Genomic DNA, 16,542 nt, shown 5'->3' with positions numbered 1-16,542 from the left:
TTTTTTTTTTTTAACGCTAAAACTGTTTATAAAAAGTTTTTGTTTTTCAATAATATCATTGATTGAATATGCATTTTTTGAGTGCTTAAAAACTTTTGTAAAGTGCTTGAAAAGTTTTTAAAAAGTGCTTATTTTTGATTCAAAGATTTGGCTACGCACCCTGATGCAGTTAAAGCATTGCATATTATATATTGTTATACTGTATATGAAATCACTACCTAGTTATTTCAATTATTTAAAATAGTTCGGCCATAATGACAAACTTTTCTCTGCATCTTTTTATATTTTCCAAATTTAAATAGCTTTTTTTAATATCCATGCACTACTTGCATAAAAATGCACCTTTGAAAGTTTAATTTATTCATCTTTGAAGTATCCTACTTCTAATTTGCAGAAAAAGAAATATTCAATAAATTTGTCCTAATAATCCAAATTGATTGGGATTGATGCTAACTCGAATTAAACTGTTTTTTGCACTAGTGTAATTGGAAAGTGATGATGCTGGTACATAAAAACACATAGTTGATGCTGACACAAATCCATCTTTAGATTATTGTAACTTTACTTGTTTTGTATATCTTACGATAATAGTTTTTACCATTTCAACATGCGCCCTTTAGCTTAACATGGTTCTCAAGTAGCAATAACAGACTTATATAAATGACATTCACATTGTCCTTTACATATGTTGTAAAAGGTTCTTTTTTAAAATTGTTAATTCTTTTTTGATTAAGATTCTTTCAGCATTCCTTTCTCTTTCTTTACTTGATTAGATGAGTCATAGAAAAAAATCCTATAAAAGTCGTAGAAAATTGCACTTAACGAACTTGCTTTTCTGCTAGGCAGACTAATTTCTCTCATGTTTTATATTATAGAAAAATGCTATCTAAGGGGGGGAAACATTGCAATCTCAGCAAATTTGCTATTTATAAAAATGCTGGACAATTAATTAACATTTATTAAAATTATATTTTTTTTATAATTATTTCATGTTAAATTAATAAAATTCAAAAAATATGCTTAAATATTTATTTATTTTTCTCATAGGATTGGATTTATTTTGATGATTGGACTAAGGAAGCTATTGTAATGGCTAGTAAACATGATGGCTCTGGAATAAATACACTGTCTAGAACAACTCATAGAGCCATGGATATGAAGATATTCGCCCCATCACTACAAAAAGGTGTGCAATAAATTCAAATAATCTTAAGTATCTTAGTAATTATCTTGAAACTTACAGTTTTATGTTAATGTATTTGCTTTCTTATAGGCTCAGGGCCTTGTAGTGGTCCATTTAATGGTAATTGTAGTCATTTTTGTGTTGCCTATCCTGATGGCTCTCATGTTTGTTTATGTCCAGAATGGGCAATCAAAACTAAATTGAACAATGGCTCTGAGATTTGTTCCTGTTCAAATGGTAGTGCTCTTCTGGCCAATGGTACATGCAGTGAAAGTGACTGTAAGTATAAAGCCTGTTAAAAGTTTTATTTTATTTTTGCATATACTTATATTCATTTAAAAAACTCTATAATATATAATATATTAAATTATTTTATTTTTAAACAAAATAATAAAAAAAACTGAGATAGTAACTGTAAGTATAAAGCCTGTTAAAGTTTTCTTTTATGTTAGCATTTAGTTATACTTCTTTTAAATAATGTACAACATTATATAGAATTATTTTATTTTTTAACAATTAAAGCTGTTACATATTAATCTTTCATAGTAGTAATTATTTTTGACGTATGTTTTATAATGTCTTTTCATAAAATTTAAAAAAAAATCAACTATTTTAGTTTTTTGTTAATACAGTCGTACCTTGATCCATGGTTCCCACATCTTTCATTTTTCCTTTATATATCATTTTGTTTGAAAGCTACCTTAGCAAATAATATTTTTCTACTTTTAAAAATATCCGATTAGATAGTTTTTGAAACTAACACATTCCTGCTTCTTGCTCAGAAATTCTACTGATATTTTCCAAAGGTATTGCAGTTAATTTATTTTGAGGGGAAAAAAACAGTAACTCCTAATGCTAATGAGGAAAAGGAAAATGAGGATTTGTTGCAATTTGGGAAAAGGACTCGAACATCATGTTTGATGTTTATGCATCAGTTGGTAAAAATATTCAACCGTGTTCTGTTGTCAGTTCAAGAAATAGTTGCAGAAGTTTAATAAGTGGCTAATAAAGTTGGAGAAAGTGAACTTGACTGAAATCAGTAAAAACACTTACGGAAAGCCTTGGAGCCTTTGAAACAATAAGGAGGTTTCTGCGTCCATACGAACTTACAGGTAGTGAACAGCAACTTGTTATAAATGTCGTAAATTTATTGTTTGCACTGAGAAGAAAAGAGTATGTTGAAACCAAAATTTTAAGACATTTTAAATAAGTAAATATGTTCTTTTCATCCTTCTTTTTTGTCGTATAAAAGTTAATTATGCAAGTCATCAAGTTTTTATGCATTTTCAAATTACTATTTGATTTTTATTTATTTATTTTTTTTCCACTTAGTCAAGTGAAACTTTAAGTGCTCAAATGATACAACTTTTTTTAAATAAACTAATTTTAAAGATCTTGATGAAAACTTTATATCTATTTTGTAGCTTCCGTCCACTGTAAAGCTGATGAATTTAAGTGTTCAAACAGCAAGTGTATTCCAAAATCAAAAATGTGTGATGGTTCAAATGATTGTGGAGACTACAGCGATGAAGGAAAACAATGTGGTAAATATGCCTCTTTGCTGCAAGAATCTATGCATAATATATTGTATTTTATTGAAGAATATTAATGTAAAAAAAACCAATCATCATACAGATTCAACTTGTGATGGTGGAAAATTTAGATGTAAAAATGATCGTTGCATTCATTCTACCTTTGTTTGTGACTTTGATGATGATTGTGGAGATATGTCAGACGAGCTCAATTGCAGTAAGTACTATGATATTAAATTATCAGTGATCTTTTCATAGTGTCTAAAAATATTCCTTTTATAGTTTCCTGATAAGTCCTTTTGGTCAAATAGTTCCTAAGAAATTGAATTTTAATAAAGTTGCACATTTAAAATTCAATTTCTCAGGAATTATTCAGTGGATTTCACTCAAATTTTAAATTTTGCCACATAAAATTGCATTCTTTAAATTGCATAATTGCATTTATTCAATTTTTTTTTCAAATGTTATTAAATAAAATATTACTAAATAATTAATAAAAATTATTTTTGCAGTTATTTTTTGCATCTTTATGTAAAAAATTAGCGAAATATAGCGAAATATGCAAAAAGTAAAATTAGCATTAAGGGGTCCAAACTGTAGACCGCTGTCCTAATTAAAATATTAAGACGCATATTTCCCAGATTACGGTTACTTTAATGGTCTAGAATCCAAATCTGTCAGAAAAAAGCATGATGTTTATTCAGAGAAAGTATGTCTTTGTGACGAATTTCATACCATAAAATATCATTGGCACTAATAAACTTTAAGATTTAGTCACTTCTCGAAACTTTAAGATTTAGTCCAAGTAAATGAAACTTCATTCATTAGATTTAAAGTTATTAAGGATGATTCTTTTCTATTTTTTGCGCATTGCACATCCGTTAAATAAAAAGTAGATGGTGGCTTCTTATGTTTAGCTTGACAATTTGAAATAAATGCAATGAATTGTCAGAATTTTTTTTTTTTTTGTTATTTTAGAAAAACCCAAATATTGTATTTTATGAACAATTCTATGCCACTGACACATTTAATAATTTTTATGATTGTAATACTTGCGAGAGTGATGTGAGCTTGGCAAAAAAAAATTTCCAATATTGAAATGAAGCAACAAATTATGTTTAAATTTATCTTCTCAAGTATCAATTGGAAATATGTTTTTTTTTTCATATGTTTTTAAAGCTAGATAAACATAATGTTTAATGAATGTAAAAAAATATTTATATTGTGATATTATCTAAATGTTAAAAAAAAACTGACAATAACTTAATTAACTTATTTTTGAACTAACCAAATAAATTGTAAAAGTTGCTTATTTTCTTAAAAGAATAATTCAATTTTAGAGTATCCTGAATGTAGTGCAAGTCAATTCCAGTGTGCAAATGGTCGTTGTATCAGACGAGAATATTTATGCGATTTTGATGATGATTGCCATGATGGTTCAGACGAATCCAACTGTACAAGTAAGTTTATTGGTTTCTTTCCAATATGTTACAGTCTTAAAAAATATCATCACGGAAAATATTATTAAGTTTTTGAAATTTTATTATTGTATGCTGTTATCATTGCCTTGATAATTATATATTTTTTTTTTCCTTAGGTCCTGAAAGGACATGTCGTGAAAATGAATTTTTATGTCAAAGTGGTCAACAATGCTTACCAATGTCTTGGAGATGTGATGGAGATTCAGATTGTCATGATGGCAGTGATGAAAAGAACTGTCGAAATATGACCTGTGAATCATGGCAGTTTAAGTGTGGTAATGGCCGATGTATTTTTATGTCTTGGCAGTGTGATACCCAAGATGATTGTGGTGACAATACTGATGAGATTAATTGCAGTAAGTTTATCTTAAATTTTTGAATTAGGGGCCGGGATAGCCTGGTTGGTAGGGCACTGGGCCCATGTCCAGGAGTTCGTGGGTTCGATTCCCGCCGCCCGAAGACTCTCTGTGTAGTAAATGGTGACTGATGCACGTTAAATCTGTCGAGTCGCAAAGTCCTCCATGTTCCCATAACAAATCAATTCCGCTGGGGGTACTGATCCAGGAGTTTCCTTGTCTTCTGGATTGGTTAAAAATTTACAAGGCTACGGAGTTGTACATTAGTAGTCGTAAACCCAAACGTTGGGTCGGGTGTATAACGACTGATATAAAAAAAAATTTTGAATTTATTTGTAAAATGGAAAGAAGGTATTTTAATAAATAAATTTTATGAGTATCTTCACTTTTTTCCTTTAAGTTTTCTATCTATATGGTTGAATAAAATTCTAATATTGATTTATGACAAGTTAAAATTTTGATGCAGCACCAAACAAAATCTAATTAGTTTAGTGCTGTATCTAAGTTTTAACTTGTCATAAAGCAATATTAGAATTTTATTCAATCGAAATTCATTTTTTGGGACTAACAAAAAAAATTTCGAAGTAAAAAATTTTAATATTACATTTTTTCAACTTTTTATGAAAAACAGTCATAAAACATTCAAGTGGCCAATCGCTGAAACCTTACAAAAAATTTCTAGTGCATTCTGCACATGTTTGTTGTCAATATACTTGCTATTTACTGTGTGTAATATTGAATTGTGGACCAGATATATTTTTCAGTCAAGTTCATTCTGATGGAACAAATGGGATTTTATTTTTATAAAAAGTGTATCATAGCTCTTTAATAGGCAAAACTTAAGTTCCATACTTGCTCATTATTTTAAAAGTTTGTTAAAACTATTTAACAGTCACATTATGTTAATGGTTAATTATCTAATAAAACCCATTTTAATGATACTCTTGCTCAATGACAAAAACAAATCAAATCCTCAAAGGTTGCCTTCATCATGTTATGTTTGTTAATAAATCAAATAGTCGTTTTCCCTTCGATTCTTTTGTATATGAAAAAAATACAATATGCTACAAGCACATTTATCAAAGGATATTTATTAGATAACTTGTTTAGGTGGCAATCTTAAAATTGTTTCAAACCGCATCCTGGCTAGTCAGAAGCCTACTGTATCAAGTTTTGGTTTCTCTATTTCCAAATAGTAATTATGAAATAAATAATTTGGTACATTTTTACAAGTAGCTGTCTTTTTAAATCATTTAAGGAACAATGGCTTCATAGATTAGCCGTCTTATGTATTCATTACATAATAACTCTTAAGATTGTTAATGGTTTATCATTTGTTATACTAAAACTTTTTTATTATTTTTTGTAATTGCTAAATTATGGGTCACAAAAAAATACTAATCTTTTTTTTCAGCAATAGCAAACACTTATGCAAAATTAACTCTTATTGTTAAATGAAAAACTGTAATTTAAAATTTTATTTATCTAGCTACATCAACTGTCAAACCTTCTTCCACTACTCCTAGTAGTGTTACAACTGGGGAGCCTGGTCACTGCTCAACATGGATGTTTAGATGTAATTCTGGCACTTGCATTCCTTTCTGGTGGAGATGTGATGGTGTCAATGATTGTGGTGACATGTCTGATGAGAATATGTGTGGTGAGCGTTTTGACATATTTCTGTTTCATTTTGAAAAATATGCATACTATTTTTAAAAGCAGTGGTATTTTCCCCCCAGCACATTGTCCTCACAAAATCAATCGAAGTACGCCCACACGAAATAACCTGGTTTTTTTATTTGTAGGTTTATAATTTCCTTTTAAAGACAAAAGAGTTGTTAGTTATTATCATTTTAGCATAAACTTCCAAATAATTGGAACTGATTGATTAACTTGATAATTTAGATAAAATTGCTATATAAAGCTAACTTAGCATTTAAACTGAAATGCAAACGTGTTTTGAGAGCATACTAATGTAATGTGTGCAGAAAAAAATAAATGGTCCACCCTGAATCATTTCTGCTCTAATTGGATCTTTGAGTTTTAGGATTCGATCTTAACGGTTTGAGAGGGTAACCACAAATATGTGAATTAATTAGTGTGGATGATATTTTAAATTGCAAAACCAGGCACAAAAGCATACTTTTTTTGAATAGATATACCTTTTTTTTATGGATTCAGATTTAACTCTCAAAATATAGGAGGTAGCTGCACTTAGGACAGTTTAATTTTATGTTGTAAAATATAAAATTTGAATGAAATTTATTGCATAGTTTTTTGAGAAAATTAATTTTAAATACCTCTATTTAAATATCTAACTATCTATTTGATTTCTCGGAAACTATTCAGCCAATTTTGCTCGATTTTTTTGGTACGCTGTTTTCTTTTTTAAAAAAAAGCTTATCTTGTACATCTTGCGCCAACAAATTTCAAAAAACTAATGTTGATTTATAAATAATTACAAGGTTGTTTGATGCTAATATTTATGCATTTTACCATTTACCAATTATTCTTTGTTCTGTATGTTTCTTGTTTAGCTTTCTAAATTTAACATTCAAATTATTAGTAGTTCTAAGGAAAACCTACAAACTGCTGCATAAATAATGATTAGGAAGTTAAATGTGGAAAAGATTATGACTAATGTACTAGAAAACTTATAGAATAGATGTTTCTTTTCAAAAATGTTTGATCTAACTTTGTAGGATTTAGGAGCAAAAATTGTATTAATGTTGAAGAAAAGTAATGATAAATTTATGTCTTCTATCCTAAAAATATATACTATTTATTTTGCTTCCAAAATACTCAAAAAAAAATTATTCATATGTAATTTAATTTTTGGACTTTTTCATGGTTATTGCACAGTTTTCTAGTTTACGTGAGGTATTATAGTAATTATATTATTATTAATTAAATAATTCATTTTTTTGCCATTGAAATTCATTTTCTATTTCCTCCAGGAGATAAGACTGATGAAAGAAATTCCTCTTCTACTACTGAAGTCACACCTATCAATAAAAATCAAACTAGCTGCGGAGAAAATAGATTTAGATGTAAATCTGGTAAGTATTTTTTTCTTTCTCTTTAAGTTTTAAAAATTAAAAGTTTTAACATTTTATTGCAAAGACCTTTGTTTCATAAAATGTACTGTCTCAAATTACTTGTATTTATACTAAAATGTGTTAACCCTCTTGTAATCATGTGCATGGAGAGTCCTCTTCAGTCCTGCAGTCTCTTTCTATAATCTTTTCATTACCTCGGTCCACATTAGTGAACCTTCGCTTCCTAGCTTCTTAAAACACAAAATAAAAAAAAAATTTGTTCTACCGCCACTAAAACATTTGTGAACGTTTAAGCTTTCTAAGGATTCCAATCGATATAGAACATGTAAATTATTTTTGTAGATACATATACAGAATTGATTTTTGAAAAATGATACTAAATCCATGTGCTCCAAAATGTAGGTATTTTTAAGTATTAAATAATTTAGTTATTCTGAAAACTATTTTTTCCTTTTGACCTAGTTCTGTGATCTGCATGAAGTTTTTAAATTTATATTTACTTAATATTTTAAAATAATGCTGTTAAGAACATCCAGGTTCATGCTTGTGTACCTTTGTATGTATGTTGAAATTTACATCAAGAGAAATCTCATATTATTATTAGTATTTAATTTTATATCTATTTAGTAATATTTTTATGCGTATTTTAATTAAATGTTTTTTGTTAAGGTATATGCATTTTTTAATAACTTTAATTTTATGTGTTTTTTTTCCATAATTTTGAAATTTCCACCCCCAAGTATGAGATATTTTTTGATAATTAATGATAGATTGCTTTAAATAATTATTTGTTTAGCATGGTTTGCATAATTAAAATAGATGAAACTACAATTTATTGCAGTATAAAATGCAGTACCTATAAAATTTTGTACTTCTTGAAATTTAATTATTTTTTAATAATTATTAATTCTATACACTATTGTATTTAAATGGACCATAATATAAAAACATACATGTTTGTTCCTACTTTAGGTAAATTAAACATATGAAATATTTATATTCATGTTCTTTTACTTATTAAAATCTGAGGTACATCTTTATGTACCTAAAATTTTTAGCCCTGTGACAGTATAATTCATATTTTGTTTATCTTATTATGACTTATGGCAGTGAAATAGAAATATGGAAGTGAAAAATATTTTTTCCTTTATACTTCAGTAGTGAAGATTAGATTAGTAAATGGTATTTCAGGGAATTATCTCAAGTTTGTTTATTAAAAAATTGGAGATAGACTAAATTTTATTCATTAAATGTGTGCTGAATTAGTTCTTGAGTGAAATTTTTTCCATGTCAAAATGCTTTAAAGTCTACAATGTTAATATTTATAAATGAAATATAATGTTAATAGAGTTGATAGCTTTTCTTTTAAGAATATTTTTGTTCTCATTTTTATTTAGGTACTTGTATTTGGAGTTCATGGTTATGTGATGCCTTGATTGATTGTCCTGGAGGAGAAGACGAAGAGAATTGCAAAGGTAAAAATGGCTTTATTTATGCAATTTTGTTTTTTATAGGATTTTCGAAACACTGGAAAACTGTATATTTCAGAGCTATAAAGTAGAGCATTTTATCTCATGATTTTATTTATTTATTTATTGTTACTATTTTGTTAGCTATTATGTACAAAACTACATTTTAATATTAGCTCTCTTTCCTTTAATTTATTATCAAAGACGTGTGTGAACTATTGTTGTGTTCTTCAATGTGTATAAATTATGAAACAAAATAATTTTTATTTCAGCTGATGAAGAGTGTGGACTAGATTATTTTAGATGTGTGCACAGTGCTGGTTGTATTTCACACAAACTTGTTTGCAATGGTAAAGAAGATTGTGGAGATGGAAGCGATGAATGGGGCTGCCAGTTTGGCAATGGTATTTTCATTTATTTTTATGCAGGATTTGCCTAAATGATTCACTCAGTTTTAAAGGATTGTTTATTTACAAGTATATGCTATACAAAGTGGGTGTTACACGGTTAAATAGATACACTCACATATTAAAATATAGATACACTCATTATAATATAGATACACTCACATATTAAAAATGAAAAACTTACACTAAATCTTACAAACTTACACTAAATCTAAAAAACATTTCTGCAAGCAATCCATTAACTTTTGTAACTAGTTTCAACACTTTCGTTTAAAAATCACAAATTTTTTAATAAACAGTTTACATTTTTTAAAAATGTTTTAATTTTTATAAAACTCTATATTGATTTATACAGAGATGAGTTAGGTAAAAACAAAAAAGCTTAAAATAGAAATTTAAAAATTTTATGTTCAAAAACACTATTTAAATAATTGAAAAAATACCTAAAATTTGAGCTAAAAAAAGTTTATGTAAGAAGCATTTATCCATAGAATGATATCGAGGTTTTATTAAAATTATTGATGCAAGATTTTATTAATTTATTTATTTATTTATGTATAATGAAATTGTGTGAATGTGAATCTCAATATGTGACTTTTAAACCATGTGGATATGAGTCTTGATATTCAATTAATTTCAAAATCACATTAATGCAAATGTCAATGTTTGAGTTTGAAAATGCATGAATAAGAAGCTTGATGTGCCTAAACCTCGTAATTACGAATTGCGTGTGATATCTAAACATGTGAACACAAATCCGGATGTGTGATTTTTAATCATGTGAATGTAATTTTTTATCATATTTTTGCATAGGTAGGAAAAAGCTTAAAAACTAATCTTATTTTTTCTTCAGGAACTCGAAAAAGGCAAACTTTATTTGAAAGGTGGATTTTTTTATTATATTTTAAAAAGTAGAAGAAACTCATTCTTGTTAATCAGGATGCCTGAAAGTAAATGCAATGATGTAATCAAGGGGAAAGTGTGGCTACGCAAAATGGGGGGGGGGAGATTGATGATTTTTTTTTTTTTGATAATGCTAAACAAATTTCCGTGACTTTGACAAATTTCTCGCAAACGATTTTCGTGTATATTATACGTATCTGCTGAAAATATGCATAGTGACCCCTTTTGTCATTTGACACACAACTCAATGATAAGTCAGTTCTGTTCATACTTTTAATCGATACTTTTATTCAATGTCCATCATAGCAGCAGTGATGCGTTTCTGCAATGTTGTCGGCAATGAATGTACATAATCTGGTTGTCCATTTTAGGATCCAAAATCATTCATTTCATCTGATTTTGTCTGCGAAATGTTAATTTTGTTTTTAAAATAAAAATAAATTAAAAAAAGTGGTCAAAATTTATCCACTCTATCTGGCAGAAACTGATTTGAGGAGAATTTCTTTCTCTGCTTTGCACTGTCGCACTTTCGAGAATCAGATGGACAACTGTTGGTTTTATTAGCGAGCAGAGAGTGCTGTTTTTCGTCATTCAGCTTGCAAACTCGTCAATATGTATATTAGACATTTTAGGTGGCGTCACTGGATTTTAAACACCTTAATAAATTGTGGTTTTGTTTGAACCTCTCTATTCCAGAGTTAGTTTTTTTTTAAAAAAAATTATTTAAATTATTTATGAAATAAAATTAAAACTTTTAATAAGTTCAGTGATTTTCAAGCATATTTCGTCCGAATTAGGTGGTAACAAAAAGGTATAAACCAATTACGAGAGTCAATAATGTGCTTGCACAAAGTTTTTTGATTTTGGGTTCATTTCATTTTATCTAAGTCTACCGCTCCTTTGTATTCAAATAATCCCCTAACCACCTTTCCATCCACTTAGTGTCAAGAATGATTCAGTCATTCTAGTTAAAGCAAAGATTCCCCCAATTTTTTGGAAAGTGAATAAAAGGTTTCATATTATGCAGCTAATTATACTCCTATTGATTTCAAAATAGCCATATTAGCTATTCTCATATTCCAACTGAACATTTGTATTTCGACAATTTTTATTTTATTTATACAGTAATGTATTTTTTTTATTACCCTTCCACCTTCTGTTCTTTGATAAGCGTGTGTAATGTAAGCCTCCTTGTAAATTAAAAATTCCTCATCTTTCGCTCTACTCAACTTCAAGGATGACTGGAATTTCCGCATTTTAACTCAATGGTTCTAGTTCAAAATTAGAAGGGAAAAAACAACAAAAGTTTTCCCAGTTTTCTGTTTCATCGGTTTTTTGTACACCAGATAAAAAGCTCTGTACTGTACCTTTATGTTTTAATTTTTGTTGTATAATACATAAATTTGTTCAATTTCCAATATTGTTTTTAGATACTTATTAATTGAGATTTTTCTTTCTTTAGATACTTCGTCACCTTTATCTTGCTCATCTCTTCAATTTCTATGCTCTACCGGTGAATGTATTGGCATGAATCAATTGTGTGATCATAATAATGATTGTCCTTTAGGGGAAGATGAAAAAACTTGCTCAGACACAGGTTGGTAATTTCCACTATGTTGGTTATTTCATATTATTTTTGCAACTGTTATCAATGAACAATTATGTTTTAATATTTCTATTTTTCATTATTTTCTTATCTTTAGAAGCTATAAAAAAAAGTTAATTATTTTATAAGAAAAAATTTCAAAATTAATCTTTTTGACATAGAGGTTTATCTTAAATTACACGGATGCTTAAAAGGAAGAGAGTCTTAGCCATCTCCTGAACTACTTGCAGATTTTAATGAAATTTGGTAGGAACATAGTTTATAGTTATACAAATAAAATAACTATTCAACAGTTATTATACATCGGCATGGTCATGCATGACATTTTAAACAAATGAACTTGGCTAATGTAGGTAATTTCCCCCTCTTATAGATATTTTCTGAAAGTTCTTTTTTTTTTCTTCAGAAATAAGGCAGTTTAGAAGTTCATGCATCTTAGATTGTTTTCAGAGGGGCACTGTGCGTTTTAATTGCTTTCCTCAGTGCAACTCAGACATGCTATATTTTAGTGATTCCTCTTATACGCTATAGTGTGTCAAATATGCTCAAAATCATATTGTGGAAACTAAACATAAGTTACGAAGCACCCCTGGGACACTTAACTCTCCGGCATGAAAAAAATTACCATTTCAGTTGATTTATGTATGCAAAATTATAACCCCAAACTTTATATATGCATATCTAAAGAAAATGATACTTCTGTACTAATAGCTGAAGGAAAAAATAAGATTTATCAAATTATATTATTTGCTTTTCCCTGATACAAGGTGCTTCGATTCTTCAAGACCAGGGATCTGTCTAGGCCAAATTTACTACCATTTAGCAGTACCTTCACAAATTCAACTTCCTCCTAGGAAAAACAGTAGTTTCACAAAATATTTTTTCTTGAAATTTTATTTTTGTATCCTGTAAAAAACGATAAATCTTTATTTTTGTGTTGATTTTTTAATATAATTTTTTATTTTCACAAGTTATGTCTAAATTTTCACAAAATAGATACCTCAGAAAAACCTAGACCCCTGAAAATTAAATTTATCTTTGATAGCTCAAATATATGTATATCTTCCTTTGAAACTCTTTGTTTTGTTTATTATAATTATGAATCTGCGTATAAATAGATGGATAAAGTGAAGAGTTCATATTTTAAATAGGAACCCACTTTTAGCAAAAAGGGACCCAGAAATTTTGAAGTCCTGGGTAATTTTCAAAGTCAATCCAAATCACTTCTATGTGGTTAACATAGAAAGACCTGACTTGTCAATCTACCTTGAGAGTAATTACCCATTCCAGAAAACCATTGAACACATAAGCTCTATATAGCAGTATGTTGTCAAATTAGGGCCAAGTGTAGTATCTGAGTAATAAATTTTTAGCTCAGAAACATGCACTTCAAACCTCTCAAAAAGGTACAGTACATTTATTTTGTTCGGTTATAAGTATTTGTGGCTAAGGAGCGATTTCATTTTTGCTCAAATGTGGTTTTAAGAAAAATAACAAATTCAAATAAAATATCTTCACTTCCAAGAAAATTTTAATTTTGTTTATTATTTTTTGACTAATAATTTAAATATTTAACTATGGCAAAAATGTACTTACAAAGTATATTTGTGATAGTAATGGGTGAAATGCAGAAAAAAAATCGCTTAGAGCACTTTTATGTATCGCAAAAATGTAAATATTTCTGCAATGACCCAATCACTTTTTTTTTTCAATATATCGTCAATACATTTATTTTATTTTATTATAAATATTTTTGACTAAGGAACCATTTTAATTTTTGCTCAGTGTGTTTTTATAAGTAAATCTGGTTCGAAAAAAAAATAACAATTCAAATAAAACATCTTCTCCAAAGAAGATTGAATTTTGTTTATTATTTTTAGACCAAGAATTTAAATATTTAACTATGACAAAAATGTACATTTAAAGCATATTTGTCATAGTAATGGTTGAAATGCAGAAAAAATTAAGTTTCAGAAATGACAATATTTAATTGATTTCTTGGCATTGTTTTATGTTTCAAGAACATAATTACTTTAAAATTAAACTGCACTTCTGAAAAGTTATTTATTAGCTATTACATGAATTTTTTATCTATATATTTCAAAAAGGTACTAAAGCGAAAGCAGCAATAATAAAGCTGGGATCAAGGCACTATTAATATTCTGTTACTATGGAACTCACTGTTCTACCCTCGTATAAAATAATTCTCTTAAATCTATTATTCTCTTCGATCTTCGCCTATATTTTAAATATCTATATTTATTTCTAGCTTATTCCTTCAAAGTTCGTAATTTGATGGTCACAAGAGATTCAATCAATTTACACAGCTTTAAAATTCAGTGGGATCCTCCAGTTGGACAACCTCAGCTGGATTTTGAATACAAACCTGCTTTTAGGTAAGTATTTTTTTATTCTTTTTTTGCTCTGAGTTGCTTTTTAAAATCTTACATAAATGTACTAAAAACAATGTATGGTTTATTAAATGTATAATATATTTTTCACAATTTATTCTACCTATCATCATATAGCATTTTTGTTGTATCCTAATCAATGATGTGGTGAGAATGTTCTCATTGTAACAAAATTTTCCACACAAATTATATTTACATTATCTGTTTAAAGTTTTGTAGCTTAAGTTCTCATGACTCGACAAAAAATTAAGAAATTGATTGACATATTTTTAGAATATATTTTAATGTGTTTATTTAAGAATATGATGTATAATATGATTTTGACTAAAATTTTAAATACCACTATGATACTATCACAATACACCCAAATTTGAACATTTTGGCATTTGTCTAAATTTATAATGTTACTTTTGTATTTATAATGGTGCCTTTCATCTAGTTTTTTTTAACTGTGACCGTGAGCTTGGTTAAGCCAGGTTGCCTGTGGTGCCGTGACCAGGATCCAACTGTTGTGAGGGGCTGCCTCAGGCACGTGGTGTATAGTGTAGTTAAACTTCAAGTTCACTAGTCGATCAACATCGAAATGATGACACTAATATCTTCGGGATCACTTGTCTTTTATTTTAATCCGCATCACAAATTAGAGGCACAATACCTCAGAAAACACTGGAACTAATCCATAATTTTGTTCTATTACTTCGAAGAACACGTGTCTCCTTCTCTACATGCTCAACTGTTAGTTTTTCAAAAAATCAATGTACGAAAATGTAAACCTATTTGAATTACCAAATTCACATAAGTGCGCTATTTCAGTAATACCAGAATAATAATAATATAGAGAATAAACTTATCTCCTGAGCATGCAGAAAAGAAAAGCGAATCTTGACTGTTCTGAGAGCACCAACACAAATCGAATGATAGCGTCCGGCTTAGCCAAGCTCACGGTCGCAGTTTAAAAAAACTGGGTGCAAGGCACTGTTACAAAAGTAACATTATAAATTTAGACAAATGCCAAAATGTTAAAATTTGGGTGTATTGTGATAGTATCATCACAACTACTCTTCAGATTTAATTTAAATTTAAATAAGTTAAAAAGAGAAAATATATTTTTAAAAAAAGATTCATGTTAGCTTATTCATTTTTTTATAAACAAATATTCTGCTTTTTTTATTACTGTTTTATAAAACAATCAATATTTTAGTATTTTATTACGATTTTCAAAATAAACTATATTTTATTGTTCTTTTGAAAAGATATTTTTATCATTTGTTGATAATTTCTATTATCCAAATACCATTTTACCCGATTGTTCAAGGACCATGTGTTCCCAACCTTTTTCTAAAAAAGAAAGAAAGAAAATTGTGAAAGTGCTTCTTTATTTTTAGAATATATAAAAGATCTCAAAAATTGCTCTCTTTTCTTTTTGGTCCCTTGGTGACCTCGAAAAGAAACTCATGCTCTTTCCACATAGTTTCAAATGGAAAGTAGCTTCTAATAAAAGAACAGCTTTAAAAATGTTCTCATGTAGCTTCTAATAAGGGTACAGGTTTCAAATAAAAATTTTAAAAATTTAACTTTTAAACATGCTATTTATAATATGCTATAATAGACACTACTATAATTGCTAATGCTAAGTCTGGAAAAAGTAAAGGGAAATTACTTAAAAACATTCTCAAACCCGTTTTTTTTTTTTAATTTTCCAATTATCAAGATTTTCTATTATCCAAATTGGCGGCTTTGGTCAGGATAATTGGCACTCTGTTGTATTTTTATTTTTTATAAAACGTGTTAAGCCAGAATGTTTATCAAATATTTTATGTAATTGACTGTATTTATAAATTAAAGTAAATTTTCTTGCTTGTTTCTGAAATTTTTGACAAAAACTTATGTATCTTTTAATTGTTGTTTCAGGGAGGCAACAGCTTCTGATTGGCTAAATAAGACTTGGATTAAAGATAACAACTATAAATTTGAACAGCTGAAATCTGGTACAGCTTACGTTGTAACAGTTTACACTCGATTAAAATCTCATCCTGAAGTGGCGTCTCCAACTGAGTTTCTCACCATTACCACAGAATGGGAAGGTATTTTAAAAATTTTATTCTTAATCTAAAACTTGTTTTTTAGTGAAAAAT

The 16,542-nt window shown here is 28.2% G+C and overlaps 1 protein-coding gene across 1 annotated transcript in view; it reads left to right on the top strand.

Annotated features, from left to right (window-relative positions):
- The window catches only part of LOC107447726 (sortilin-related receptor), a 58,445-nt gene that overhangs the window by 29,929 nt on the left and 11,974 nt on the right, over positions 1–16,542 (top strand). The window contains exons 19-31 of the mRNA XM_016062727.3: positions 1,048–1,186; positions 1,274–1,462; positions 2,608–2,727; positions 2,819–2,932; positions 4,056–4,175; positions 4,313–4,552; positions 6,042–6,212; positions 7,510–7,611; positions 9,009–9,086; positions 9,353–9,484; positions 11,853–11,987; positions 14,266–14,392; positions 16,319–16,491. Of these exons, the coding sequence (XP_015918213.2) occupies positions 1,048–1,186; positions 1,274–1,462; positions 2,608–2,727; positions 2,819–2,932; positions 4,056–4,175; positions 4,313–4,552; positions 6,042–6,212; positions 7,510–7,611; positions 9,009–9,086; positions 9,353–9,484; positions 11,853–11,987; positions 14,266–14,392; positions 16,319–16,491 (1,840 nt within the window). The remainder of the gene's footprint in view (positions 1–1,047; positions 1,187–1,273; positions 1,463–2,607; positions 2,728–2,818; positions 2,933–4,055; positions 4,176–4,312; positions 4,553–6,041; positions 6,213–7,509; positions 7,612–9,008; positions 9,087–9,352; positions 9,485–11,852; positions 11,988–14,265; positions 14,393–16,318; positions 16,492–16,542) is intronic.

This window comes from Parasteatoda tepidariorum, chromosome 2 (assembly GCF_043381705.1).
Source record: "Parasteatoda tepidariorum isolate YZ-2023 chromosome 2, CAS_Ptep_4.0, whole genome shotgun sequence".
In the NCBI taxonomy this organism is placed as follows: domain Eukaryota; kingdom Metazoa; phylum Arthropoda; class Arachnida; order Araneae; family Theridiidae; genus Parasteatoda; species Parasteatoda tepidariorum.
Note: the sequence above shows the minus strand (reverse complement) of the source record. Positions and strands in the feature narration are given on the sequence as shown.